Source organism: Diabrotica undecimpunctata, chromosome 3 (assembly GCF_040954645.1).
Source record: "Diabrotica undecimpunctata isolate CICGRU chromosome 3, icDiaUnde3, whole genome shotgun sequence".
Lineage (NCBI taxonomy): Eukaryota > Metazoa > Arthropoda > Insecta > Coleoptera > Chrysomelidae > Diabrotica > Diabrotica undecimpunctata.
The window spans coordinates 167,222,932-167,237,533 of record NC_092805.1 but is presented as its reverse complement, the minus strand read 5'-3'; the positions used below and the strand labels follow the sequence as shown (position 1 = coordinate 167,237,533).

Below are 14,602 nucleotides of genomic sequence, written 5' to 3'. Positions count from 1 at the left end.
TCAAAAGTCTCATATAATCACGTGTCCGCGACTTAAGATATAAAGGTCAAAGGTCACGAAAATGAGTTTTCTGCAAATATCTCGTTTCCCTTACACTTTATGACATTTAAGGTGGTAAGAAAAATTGTAGAATGGAAAATTCTCTTCAATTTTTGTCTGAAGTACTTTTATGTACCTTCAACCCTTCTTAAGATATAGCGCAAAGAGTGGGGGACCGCGTACCTGTGTATACGGTAACGCGAAGTCAGCCAGTAGGATTCAATAAATAATAAGTTATATAGTTAATTATTCACTTAAAAGACTATTATTATCATTACATTTTTATTATTTATTATTTAATAAACTATATTTGTAGATATTAATTATAAAATATATATTTTTTATATAATACATATTTATTTTAATTTTAACAAACATACAATATTAAATGAAATATTTCAAATGAACTTTAATGATATTTTTAACAGCTATATATACGATAAATTAAGATCAAGTACAGAATTCAACAATAATCATTTTTATATTTAACTAAATACTGAAAAAATCATATTTATTATTTTTTTAAATTATATATTTATTTATTAATCCAATAATCGATTTATTAAAGTTACAAATATAATATATATTCTTTTATTATGTATGGTAATAATTTTTGTATTAATTTTCTTCTTCATCGTCTTCTTCTTCTTCTTCTTCCTCTGACTGCTCAATATCGGATTCATCATCATCATTCTCGTTTATTAAAGTATCAGAATAAAAATATTCAAGAATATCAGGTGCATATTCACTTTCTTCATTGAAATCATCTGAAGTTGATGAAGCGTTTAGACATGATTGTCCATTACACTGCCCACAAATTAAAGTACATTGCAATCCTGATTTCCTGCATCCGCAATTAGAACCACAACCTTTCTTGCAATTGCAAAATATTGTATTCAGCAGTTCTTCTGGTGCTGGCGGTAATAATGTTGTTATTGGTTCCAGAAATTCATTTTGCATTACCCAGCCGAATTCTTGGCCTAAATCATTTCCCAACCAGATTTGGGTCTGATAATAGACACGAATGATATGCTGACGAGCTGTTGCACTTGAAGGTGGAAGACTTGATAACTGCACTGGTTTGTTGAGTCTTGTTGATTTGATGAACTGGGTGTATCGAAAAGAGTCTATATCGTCTTCTGATGTTGGAGCATTATACGCTGCTAAGAAAATACGTACTCCATTTTCAACTAATTCTTATACAGAGCAGTTTTTTTGTTGAAATAGTTGAGGTGACTGATGTAAATAGTGATTTTTTTCGAACATTTTAATAAACGATATTTTACCTTTCCTATAAATCGCAGAAGTCGTATCACATCCACAAAACGCGTGTTAAAATAAGATGTGTTTCTTAGAATGAGGGTATTTATCAAAACTTTTCGATGAATATAATTTTGTCTACGCATTACCCTTACCAATTAAAAAAAAAAAAAATTTATTGAATGCTACTGGCTGACTTCGCGTTACCGTATACACAGGTAAGCGGTCCCCCACTCTTTGCGCTCTATCTTAAAGACAAAAATTGAAGACAAAAATTGAACACAAAAATTGAATAGAATTTTCCATTCTACAATTTTTCTTACTACCTTAAATGTCATAAAGTGTAAGGGAAACAAGATATTTGCAGAAAACTCATTTTTGTGACCTTTGACCTTTAATATCTTAAGTCGCGGACACGTGATTATATGAGACTTTTGAGGTAAGTTTTATACCATCAAAATAAAGACGTATGCAAATTTTCAGCTTATTATCTTTCATTCCGAGGTTTGCCCTTCTTTTTTGACTTATTTTACTGGATTAACTACTAAACCTTTAGAGCTGTGAACTTCTATGTGGAACATTTTACGATTCTCTCTGCAAAGAAGACACCACGAATGGCTTATTTGTGCAATACTAAAGCAAGCAGTACCACCTTAGTGGTAGCTGTAATCAACTGTACGGTCAATCTCTGTATGTTCCAATCCTAGTGACATTCCATCAAAAATGTATGTAAAGTAAACTTTACTTCAAGCACCAACAAGAAGCGTTACTACCTGACTTGAGATCGATAAGTGCGACTTTGCCGAAACGTTGTCAAAACAATGGTTTTGGTCAAAACCAAAATTATTCAACGCGGAGTCAAACGTGGACAATCACATAAAGTATATATATACAGAATTGGATTCGAAATCCCTCGTAATTATCGACCGGAGAGACGTAATTATTATTGTGTCAGTTACAAAGGTAAAATAGTAAGCTTTAAAAAATTTACAGTGGTCATATTATTAAACTGTAAACGGTAGGCTTTGAAAATGACAGTTTTCATATCATTACCTTTTTCATCGGTCTGTGTGGCTTGTCTTTACTGTTAAAAATGAATTTTTCTGTAGAAGAGTCAACAGATATTATCTGGGTATTAGAAGAGAGTTCGAGAAATTGCTTACAAGAGAACCAAAACTGTTATAAGTGAAGAAAAGGAATATGATGTATACTTCATTCACAATTATAAGAACTGACTTATGCAGAATTTAAAAGTATCCCGCTGATAAAGTCGAAGCCATAAAGGGATTTGCCTCTTCAGGTAAATAGTAAAAAGGGCCGGCTTAACGAATTTTATATTTTATTTGTCATTTACATTACATATTTAATTTAAATAAATATCTAGATAATTAAGGGAAAAAATATATAAACTGATGGAGTATTAAAATTAATTAATTATTATATTTTCTGTCTCGATTCTTTATTAAATATATTAAATATATCCAAATTTTGAAAGTCATAAACAATTTTTGTTTTGTTAAAAAAATTGCAAGTGAAATAATAAAATGGTGAAGTGAAAATTAAAATGAATTAATGTAGATGTATACATATAGCTAAATATGATTATATTTTATACTTCATGTAAGGAAAGAAGTGTTTTAATTGTTAGTAAGGTATAAAGCATATCTGAAAAAGTTGGCAAAAATGGGAAATTTCTTTATTATTAATTTCATGAAAAAAACTATTCTTCATAAACATTTCTGCATTTCATAGAAATCAATAATCAATAATCAAATTTATAAAAGTTTAAGTGGTATACACCGAAAATCAAAAATATTGATTTATGCTTAAAAGTGAAGTGCTTTTAAATTTAGGTGCAGCATAAAATGTTATTTTAATTTGGTTGTAGGATTTAAAAATTATTTGTAAATTTAGATTCATGGCCTTTTAATGATGTATCAGTAGGTGCATTAATTTTTAATTTTATTTCTAGTTTACCTTATTCAATATAGAAAATCAACAAATGCAAAAGTATTTTTTTATTTACTTTTTACTTTAAATGTATTATTTAATTATTAGAAGGCCATGAATCTAAACTTGGACATAATTTTTAATAGCTACAAACATTTTAAAATTACATTTTCTTGCATATCTAAATTTAAAATCACTTTCCTCTTCAGTATTAATTAATAATTTTAATTTTTCCTATCTACCACTTAATATTTTATAAGATTATCTGTTAATGATTTCTATGTGATGCATAACCTCTAATGAAGAATAATTTTTTTTTGTAAAATTATTAATAAAGGATATTTCCCATTTTTTGCCAACTTTTTCAGACATGAAACGGAAAACTTAAACATAAGTCAACATGAATAAATATGAACCTTTTAAAACGAGTAAATCGGTACTCACCGAAGGGACCTCAGACGTTCAGATACAATTAGCGTCTCTTTGTAAAGTCAATGAAGTCGACTTTACTAAAGTAACAAGACATTTACTTAACACAGACACTACACAGTACTCCCCTGAGTTAGTGATAAGTTATAGTCTAAAAAAATCATTATGAAATTGACTGGCCAGTGTGAAAACTAGTGCCAATAAAACACAAAACACACACAAAACATTTTCTTCGTTGAGACTTAAAATAATGATTAATAACAATAATTATGGGAAATTTGTATGTTTATAAAAAGAGTTTTTTGACATTATGATTGAATGATAATATTTGATCTGATTATATATACCTATATACAGTTGTTCTATGCTTGGCTATTATGCCGGTCCTGGCAGCTTTGGTAGCTGTGATAATTATACAACAATAGAGTATTTACAAGGGATTATTCAGTTTTACAGCTGTTATTAAAATAACTTTTATAATGAGACACTAAATTTCTGGATACAGTATACTTATAGCTACTTCTGAAGATCCCCACATAGGCACTCGTGAAATTTCACGTTAAGATGACAATCGTCAAACTTCGGTGGCAAAAATCTTTCATCAACATAAACTGCATCCTTACCGCATACAGTTACATCAAGAATTGATAGTCGATGATTATCAACGCAGATTAGCTTTTTGTCAATGGATTCAGCAGCAAGTGCAAAGAAGACCGATTTTTTTCGATTATGTGCTTTTTGGAGATGAGATCAAAATCCCTATTTTGTTAACACTCATAGTCAAACTAGATGGTCTATAAATGTTTGGGGTGGTATTGTTGGCGATTATGTGATTGGTCCACATTTTTTTGTGGTCGTATGAATGGTGCCATATATCAGGATTTTCTAAATATTCATTTGCTAATACTACTGCAAAATGTACCACTTAATATTCGACAACGAATTTGGTTTTTCGACCAACTGTTTGGCCACCCCGATCACCGGAATTCTCCAAAATTGATTTTTTTATGTGGGGCTATATAAAAGACCTTGTATACCAGAAGCCTCTAACAAAGCCAGATAATATGAAAAATAGAATAAGAGAAGCTTTTAATAAAATTGACTTACAATTGTGGCTCGATCATTTGAATATAGGTTAAAAACTTGTATAGACGTTGAAGGTGGACATTTTGAACATTTACTTTAGACTTATTTCCTTAATATCACATTAACTGCTATATTCATTACATATTATTATAGTTTATATTTTTTGTAAGTTACTTGTACTGGCATCAAACGGCACAGTTAAAAATAGACAATTCTATATCCAAACCCATACATATAAGAAGGGGCGTTCGACAGGGATGTGTGCTTTCTCCTCTTTTATTTAACATTTATTCGGAAGCCATATTTCAAGAGTCTTTGGAGGATGCAAAGATGGGAATCAAAGTGAATGGAGTATTGATCAACAACATACGATATGCTGATGATGGTGTCTTAATTTGTGACAACATAGTCGATCTTCAACAACTTGTCACTATAATCGGAGAATACAGTAAGCGAATGGGATTAGAGATTAACACCAAAAAAACCAAATTTATGATCATCTCCAGAAACTTGGATGCACTTGAAAACTCCACCATAATACTGAATACTAAGTCCATTGAAAGAGTGAGTAAATTTAAATACCTGGGATCGTGGCTTTTTAAAGACTGGGCATCGGACAGGGAAGTAAAATGTCGCATTGAGCAAGCTCGACAAGCTTTCGTAAAATTCAAGAAGGTACTGACTTGTTCAGAATTCGATTTTTAACTGAGACTAAGGTTTACTAAGTGCTACGTGTGGTCAGTGCTGCTATATGGCGTAGAGGGCTGGACACTCAAAACGAGGGATATAAACAGATTAGAAGCTTTCGAAATGTGGCTCTATCGCCGTATCCTAAAAATACCATGGACAGCGAAAATCACAAATATAGATGTCCTTAAAAGAATAAACCAAGAACGCCAACTTTTCGAAACCATCAAGAAAAGGAAAATGGCGTATCTAGGTCACATCATGCGAAATGAAAAATACCAGTTCCTTTAACTAACCTAACCGAGGGTAAAATTGAAGGCAAGAGATGAATGGGACGCAAGAAAATGTCCTGGCTCCGAAACATAAGGCAATGGACAGAGATTAACGACATACAATCTCTGATACATATTGCAAGAAATAGAGAATTAATGGACAATATGATCGCTAACATCCATTAGTGGATTTGCATCTGAAGAAGAAGAAGTAAGTTACTTATTGAATAAAAATAATTTTGTTATATTATCACTCAATACTCAATACTTATTTCTACTTACAAAAATTGAATATTTTTCCGAAATTTGAAGAAAACTAAAAATATCTCGGAAAAAAATGAGTTTAGGTATAGGAAATACTATATAAAAATAAAAGAGTATCATAAATACAATATTTCTGCGAAATAAAATACAGGGTGATCCATTTAAAAAATTGAGAAAATCGTAATTTAGTTTTGTAGTTCACCCTGTATACAAATTTTAGTCAATGATTTCAATGAAACTTAATTTAAAAACTACAATATATTGTTCACCTTATTATATAAGATAAATAATTGCTTAATTAAAACTTCTTTATGTAGGGGACGAAGGGGGAGGTCAGGGACAAGGGAGGTGTGGGACATTTCAAATTTCCCACCTTTATATGTGAACTATCAGTTCTGTACTTTCTCACCCGATGTATTACTGGTTGTAGCATTTCCTATTCGTTTAGTGTTGTAGAAGCACATGTGTAGTGATAAAGAGAGAATATTATTGATTTTCATTTTTGAAAGGTAAGAATTTAACTTGTTTATAAATTATTTTTTCTGATTATTATAATATTTCAAGGCAATATAGAAACCAATTTAATGATAAGCTTTTATTAAAGTTTGTAAATTATATAATACAAAACGCTGGGACATCTTGAGCTTATGTTGTCAACTGATTTATTGTAAAATGCTCCACTGGGAGGACTGGGACATAGCATACGTCGCAGGTCTAGGACATTGTCCCAGACCTCCCCTGTTGTATTATTTTTAATTTGATAGTATTTAGATTCTTTTAATAGTATATTTTTCCTTTGTTATAGTGTAAGATGCCTCATAAGTGGAAAAAGAAAAATTCTAAGAGGACTGCTCCATTAAAGTCTCGCATTGTGGAGGCCATTCAGCAGATTAAAGAAGGGAACAGTATAAGGCAAGTGGCAAAGACTTATAGTATTTTAAAATCGGCTCTTCAACGCAATTTGAAGAAATATGATGAAGCTCCTAACAAGAAATGCGTTGTTTTTTATTCTAATTTGATATGTGGTATGGTATTCTCCGAAGAGCAAGAATTGGCTCTAATAGAATACATCCTGGCTGCAAGAAGAATGCATCATGGTTTAACATCAGTTCAGGTCAGAATTCTAGCATGGCAATATGCAAGTGCCCTGACATGTAAAGTAGGCAATTCATGGAAAGTTAACCAAATGGCAGGATATGACTGGTTCAAAAGCTTCATGGAACGCCACAAACAACTGTCGCTACGTTCTCCAGAAGCTACAAGTCTAGGAATGGCAACAGTTTCAACAAAACCAATGTTGATATATTCCTAAATAACTTAAAAACTATCTATAAAAAGTATAATCTCACCCCAGATCGTATATTCAACTGTAACGAAACAGGAATAAGTACAGTCAATATTCCACCCAAGGTTGTGACTAAGCGTGGTGAAAAGCAAGTAGGACAAGTGACATCGGCTTAAAGGGGGGAGCAAATCACTGGCCTTTTTATAGTAAATGCAATAGGAAACGCTTTACCACCTGTACTTGTGTTTCCCAGAATCAGATATAAGGAGTTTTTCTTAAATGGTGCTCCTCCAGGCAGCATTGCACTAACTAGCACCACAGGTTGGATGTCAAGTGATCTTTTTAAACAGAGTCTAGAACACATAATTCATCACACAAAATGCACTAAAGATCTTTTTAAACAGAGTCTAGAACACATAATTCATCACAAAAAATGCACTAAAGAACAACCAATATTGTTAATTTAAGACAATCACGAGAGCCATGTGGGTTTAGAAGTGATAATGACAGCAAAAGAAAAGGGAGTTATACTTTTAACGTTTCCACCACATTGTAGTCACAAACTACAGCCCCTCGATGTATCTGTTTTTGCCCCATTTAAAAGTCAATATAACAGAGTTTGTAATGATTGGCTACTGAATCACCCAGGCAAAACCATATCCATCTACTACATAGGTGATCTCGTGATACAAGCTTAACCTTTGACTGTAACGCAGAAGAACATTATTGCTGGTTTTCGAAAGACTGGCATCTACCCTTTCAACAGTGAGCCATTCACCGCAGCAGAATTTCTAATGTCTTCAGTAACTGACCGGCCTCCTCCATCTGTACAAGCTAATGGTACTTCTTCCTCAGCAGAACAAGAATATCCTGAAATTGACCATACAGCCAGTTCACATCATTCCTCAAAAGATCCTTTTACATCTTTTGAAAAACCATCAACTTCTGAAGACTATATATATATATATATATATATATATATATATATATATATATATATATATATATATATATATATATATATATATATATATATATATACATCGGTTTAGAACGTATTTCGACGTTGTCTGATACCTAAACACCATCTCTTCCTATCTTCGCAGTCGTTTGTTGTTAAATTTCTTTCGCTCATGGACTTGTTTACGCCGTGTTGCCATTCTAATCTGGGTCTTCCTCTTTTCCGTCGACCTATCGGTCGTCATTCTATTACTTTTTTGGGGAGTCTTGATGCTGGCATCCGTTGAACATGCTCATACCACCTTAATTGTTTCTTCTCTATATCTTGAGTTATATTTCCTTCTATTCCCATACGTTGTTTAATTACATCATTTCTGATTCGGTCTCGTCTGCAAATACCTAAAGATCTTCTCATTGCATCCATCTCTACTGCTTCTATTCGCTTTTTGTTCTTTTTACTAATTCTCCATGTTTCAGCGCCATAAAGAAGAGTAGTTTTAATCATGGTCTCATATATATTAAATTTCCTTCCTTTCGTTATCTCCTGAAGACTCTAACGGCACTCAAAAACTTATAATGCCAATGAAAATCCTGATTAAACCTGAGCAAATCCGACCATTTCCTAAAGCTGCACAACGCAAAGAAGCTCAAAGAGGAAGGAAGAGGGGCAGAAGTCGTATTTTAACTAGTACACCAGAGAAAGCAGAGGCCGAAAGATTAGCTCTCGAGAGAGAAAGGAAGAAGTCTGGTAAATTATCTGTAGCCATCCGAAATATATCTAATAAAAAGAAAGTTTGTGAAGATTCTGAGTCTTCGTCCGAGGAAGAACAAATTCCATATCGAGATACAGATGATGATCTAGAAATATCTCTGAGTTCAGAGGAGGATGAAATGGAAGAAATAGATTGGAATAATAGTTCTGTGAATCTTAAGACTGACGATTTTGTGCTTGTTAAATTTTGTACTAAAAAGTCTGTTGTTTATTATGTTGGGAAAGTATTGAAGTGTGATTCATTAGATGAAGTTGAAGTTTAATTCATGCGTAAAAAAGGAGGAATCTGGAAATTTTATTTTCCAAATGTGGGGGACAATAGCGTTATTGAGAAACAGGATATATTGCTTAAATTGCCTGCACCAATATCATCTGGAGGCACAGAGAGAGTAAAATCATTGTTTGTATTTCCGGTTAAATTGTCAAAATACAATGTACAATAAAGAAAAGTTTCTATTGTGTTGAAAAAAACATTTATTACATCCTATCCCGGACCTCCCTACTAGTGTCCCACTCCTCCCAGTGGTATGGGTGGTATGGGACATTTGCAGCTCCTCACACTATCCATTATACTTCATTTTAAAGAATACTTATATCAGCCATTTTTTTAAAATTGAGTAGGCCAAAGGGCTATCTAACATATCCTAGCATTATTATTTCACGAGGAGCTAATAAATAATTAAAAAAATATATTATTCAAAAAGTGTCCCATACCTCCCACTTCTCCCCTACATGGTGTTGATTTCATAGGGATTTCGAAATAAAAATGGTCATAACTTGTTTAATACTCTGTATGGTAATGAAAAGCTTAATATTATAAAAACAAGAATTATGAGAGGAATATAAATATGAAAAAATATATAGGGTGTCCCATTTAAAAAATTGTATGTTTGCAGCACGTAGTTATTAATCACCCTTTAGAATTCTACATATTTTCCAAGTATGGAGAATATCATTCAAATATCAAAAAGTTCATATACATATAACTAAATAATGACTTATTTATAGTAAGGAAATAGTTACTTCCGAATTTAAAAAAGCCAAATCTTAATCAAATTGTCCATATTCTCCATTATAACAGTTTAATTAATAAATGCATGCTGAATACTAATGAAAATGCCTAAAAAATATGCTGTAAATTTAATAAATGTTTGGAATATATAAGCAGAAAGATATATGTCAAATAAATCAACTGCATATACTGACAAATTCGAATATCCGCAAGCTATTAAAAGAACAAACCTTTTACTTACTACAGTTTCAAGAAGTTGTAAAAGAAAAAACATTACATAACCATACTTTACTCACCTTAAAAAATGTTGGTGTTACAACCCTCTAGACATATATTATTAACAAAGACATATAAATGTTGCTATCTTATCCATAAAAATATTCAATCACTTCGTTGGCCCCACAATCTTTTAAATATTCGTTAAAAAATTTCTCAGTGCAAAAAATATCTCAAATAATCTAATAAACTATTGGCTAAATAGGCACCTATGATCGCTCTCTAAGTTAACAAAAAACTTACATGTCCATAGCAGCACAAAGTTTGGTCTTTAAGAAGACTCTTTCATGTCTTTGCTCTAGCCAAAAAAAAATTTATTACGTTTTTTATATGTTATATATTTATTATTCGATTATTGATTTATCTACGATGTATTTATCTCAAAAAATTATTTAGTTTGGTGTATAAATGTCTTAAATTTTAGATTTAGTCTCAGTTTTTGTTTAGAAATAGGTAGTTATCTTTGTTAAATAAATACAAAAATTGTTAGCACCAATTTAGTCGATATAAAGTGGGAATTCGTGGATCACGATCAACTCTGAAAAAACGACTATCCAGACTCCAGAGTCTGGATGCAGCGATCCCGCGCAGGCTCTCTGCGACGAGCCCCTGCACGTTTTGCCCATACATGACCTGATTATTCGCAGTCGACAGCGGCGTGCTGGGGAAGATTGAAGCCCTAGAGGAGTTTATTTAGGCTATCGCCAACTCCAAACACTACACGTGTAGGGCTGTCTAAAACAAAACTTTATTTAGGGGGAAGGTTACAAGATACTACACTACGACTACTACGACTTTAAAAAAAAATCCTAACACTCATAAATAGTAGTACAATTAAAAAGAAATTTTTTATGCTATTTTTTTGCATTATTTTGTTGCGAATTTAGAAACAGCTCTTGGATAGTACACAAACCTAAGTGGGCTTAGGTTTGTAGTAAATTTCTAATAAAATAATGTCACTGCTATTGTACTATTTTAACATATTAAAGTATCACATTGTTAAAATTTAGTAGCACCCACGTTCCAACGAATTTTCCAATTCAATAATGAGGAATGCTAGACGAGAGCCGAAGCGTTTGAAAATGGTAAAAAGTGAAAAAAAATCATCATCATCGTTCTGGCTTTACAACTCTGCGTGGATCCTAGCCTCCTCAAGAATTTCTCTCCAGTCGTCCCTATCCATCGCCTTCCTCCGCCAAGCACGTATTTCCATATTTCTCATGTCTTCATCGATGTTATCAAGGAACCTTGTTCTGGGTCTTCCTCTTCTTCTCTGACCAAAGGGTCTATCAAGAAGGGTTTTTCTAGCTGGGTCATTTTGTTCCATCCGCATTTCATGTCCTATTCACCTCAGACGTCCTATCTTAATACGACGTGCTCATTGTCATTCACTGCTCCATAGATTCGCCTTAGTACTTTTCTTTCAAAACATCCTAACATGTTTTCATTATTTTTTGTTAAGAGTCCAGGTCTCTAAACCATATGTTAGGACCGGACGTATTATTGTTTTGTAGAATTTTATTTTTGTATTTCTCGATATAATTGTGGATTTAAGGAGGAGATTGAGCCCAAAATAGCATCTGCTGACCGTGCAAATTCTGCGGTTTATCTCTGCGGTAGAATTATTTTCAGTGTTAAGGCGCATCCACATTATGTCATACCTTGCCGATCGGCAAAACCGATCGGTGTCGCTGGTGTCCACACAATATTTGTAGTGTGTACGTAGCAGTTGTACAGTGTTGCGTGTCAATAATGAGTTCAGAAGAGGATGATATGATTCTTGCGGCTGCAGCTGTTGTAATAATTGCCTCTACTTCATATAAACGTCCCAAGAGGTTTTGGGTTCGCCCAAGCCTCAGAAGTCGTAATAGGTACAGTGTCACGGATCTTATGAAAGATTTGATTTCTGACGACGCAGATGAATTAAATTTGGAATATAGATGTGACGCAGGATTCAGAAATTTTTTTCGAATGACCAAAACAGATTACCAAACATTGTTAGATTTGATTGGACCTGTTATTTCAAAAAAAGATACGTCATTTAGAGCAGCAATTCCTGCCTCTGAACGACTTGCAGTTACGCTACGTTTTTTTGCCAGTGGAGATTCCTACCATTCTCTCATGTATACCTTCAAAATATCTAAGCAAACTATTTCAAAATGTGTTGCAGAGGTATGCAAAGCGCTCATAGATGCTCTTCTAGATTACGTAAAGGTAAGAAAAAATAACTATTCATCGTAGTTTGTTATATATTTAAAAATATAAGAAATTACAACTGCAATAAGAGAGTGTGAATGTCCTCATCTTGATTAATAGTAGAAGTTGATGTGGAACTCCGACCACTTAATGTATTGGGGTAATGTCCTGGAGATGGTATTGAATTGTGGGCAACATTGAATGATTGCAGTGGATATGCTTGTGGAGTAGATGGATGAGAATGATTTATGAAATGAGGATTATCGTAGTTGCCCATTTCTGCTTCAAATAGAACAGTATTAATTATATTCTGAACGGAAAATCTAGCAAATGGCGACACAATTTTTCGAAGCTTCATTGCAACTTGTTCACCAAACAATGAAAATTCATCCTTTTCAGCCCTTTTAGTAGTAATAGATCGCATAAGATTCACTGCCTCGTTTACAATTGGTAAATTAGTAGCCATACTTTTTCGGCCACTGGACTTCACAATGTTAATTGAGTTTGATTTAGATTGAGATTGAGCTGTTGTTCCAACATCATTTTCGGAACCATCAATGCTCTGTTCCAATACTTGTAGCGACTCTTCTCCATCGTTTGTTTCTACTTCTTGTGAATCTTCTTCCTTTCGTTTTCGTTTACCCTGAAACAAAATATTAATTTCTAAATTAATCCACTTTTTTGCTTTGCAATTTATAGTTCGTTCGTCTGTTTATGGTATGTAACTTCTATTTTCAGATGACTAAAACTAACGAAAGTTGGTACTTTATAGCCAAGCAGTTCAACGACAAATGGAATTTTCCAAATTGTGTCGGAGCTATGGACGGCAAACATATATCAATACAAGCTCCTATAAATTCAGGAACCGAGTTTTTCAACTACAAGAGCTTCTTTAGCATTGTCTTGTTCGCTGTTGTAGACGCAAATTATAATTTTATATATGCAAACGTGGGATGTCAGGGACGAATATCGGACGGGGGCGTATTCAACGATTCATATTTCAAAGAGTGCCTTGAAGAAAATACCCCAAACCTTCCACCTGCTTGTTCATTACTAGGACGAAGCACTGATGTTCCATTTGTTTTTGTGGCGGATGACGCATTCCCACTATCAGCAAACATAATGAAGCCATTCGCAGGACATCAGGAACAAGGTTAAAAAAATAGAATATTCAACTATCGATTGAGCCGCACAAGAAGAGTGTCAGAAAATGCTTTTGGCATTTTAAGTGCTGTTTTCCGAGTGCTTCGTAGGCCCATGTTGTTGGAACCAGAAACTGCAACGAACGTAGTTTTGGCCTTAATTCACCTACACAATTTCTTGCGAAAAAACACTTCAAGAAATCTTTACACTCCACCTGGAATGATTGATGTAGAATGTTCGGATACTGGAGCAATTAATCCTGGGCTTTGGAAACGAAATGCTTCCTCTAATGAATTGCTCAGTTCTGGCAGAAGGGCAAGAAGGAGTGGAGCTGCGGCACAAAATGTGAGAAACGAATTGGCCGAATTCTTCATTTCTCAAGAAGGAGCATTGCCTTTTCAATATGATAAATGAAATACGATATACCAATATGATTATATCAATATTTTCAAATTTATGTATAAATATGAACTCAATTATTAAGAATGAATAAAGTATCTACTACAGTGTAAATATGATATACATACCTCTGAACCTTGCGTTACAATAGGTTTATTCTTATCCTTCAGAAATTCCATTAACTTATACGCAAACCATTTACTTTTGTAAGTTTCTTCGGTTCCATTACCACTTTTTTCTGAATCTTTCTCTTTTTTTACTTCCCGTGCAAAGTGACTTAAGAGATATCTAATCTTTTTTTCGATTTCCTCTTTCTCCACTCCAAAAGATACGCTTATTTCCAACAATGCATCACGACGTTTGTTTCGGTCTTTATAATCTGCCAATCGGCTGTTCCACAGAACGGGGCGCTCATGATACATTTCAAGTAGGTTTTGTGTATTTTCTTCATTCCACTCCATTTCCCGAATAACAATAAAGCACGCAATTATTGTGAATCGACAGGCCACGAGATGTCTTCGTGATCAATTGCACTGATCCCTCACTGAATGCCGACGAGGATTGCCTACATA

The 14,602-nt window shown here is 33.4% G+C and overlaps 1 protein-coding gene across 2 annotated transcripts in view; it reads right to left on the bottom strand.

The window, feature by feature from the left end:
• The window catches only part of LOC140437785 (uncharacterized), a 90,846-nt gene extending 80,008 nt beyond the window's left edge, over positions 1-10,838 (bottom strand). The window contains exon 1 of one of the 2 annotated variants that reach the window (XM_072527509.1): positions 10,313-10,838. Coding sequence is in view for 1 of the 2 variants with exons in the window: in XM_072527508.1 (XP_072383609.1) it covers positions 10,536-10,543 (8 nt within the window). In the remaining variant the exon portion in view is untranslated. The remainder of the gene's footprint in view (positions 1-10,312) is intronic. The other variant, XM_072527508.1, reaches the window with a different exon arrangement.
• Positions 10,839-14,602: the final 3,764 nt, after the last annotated feature.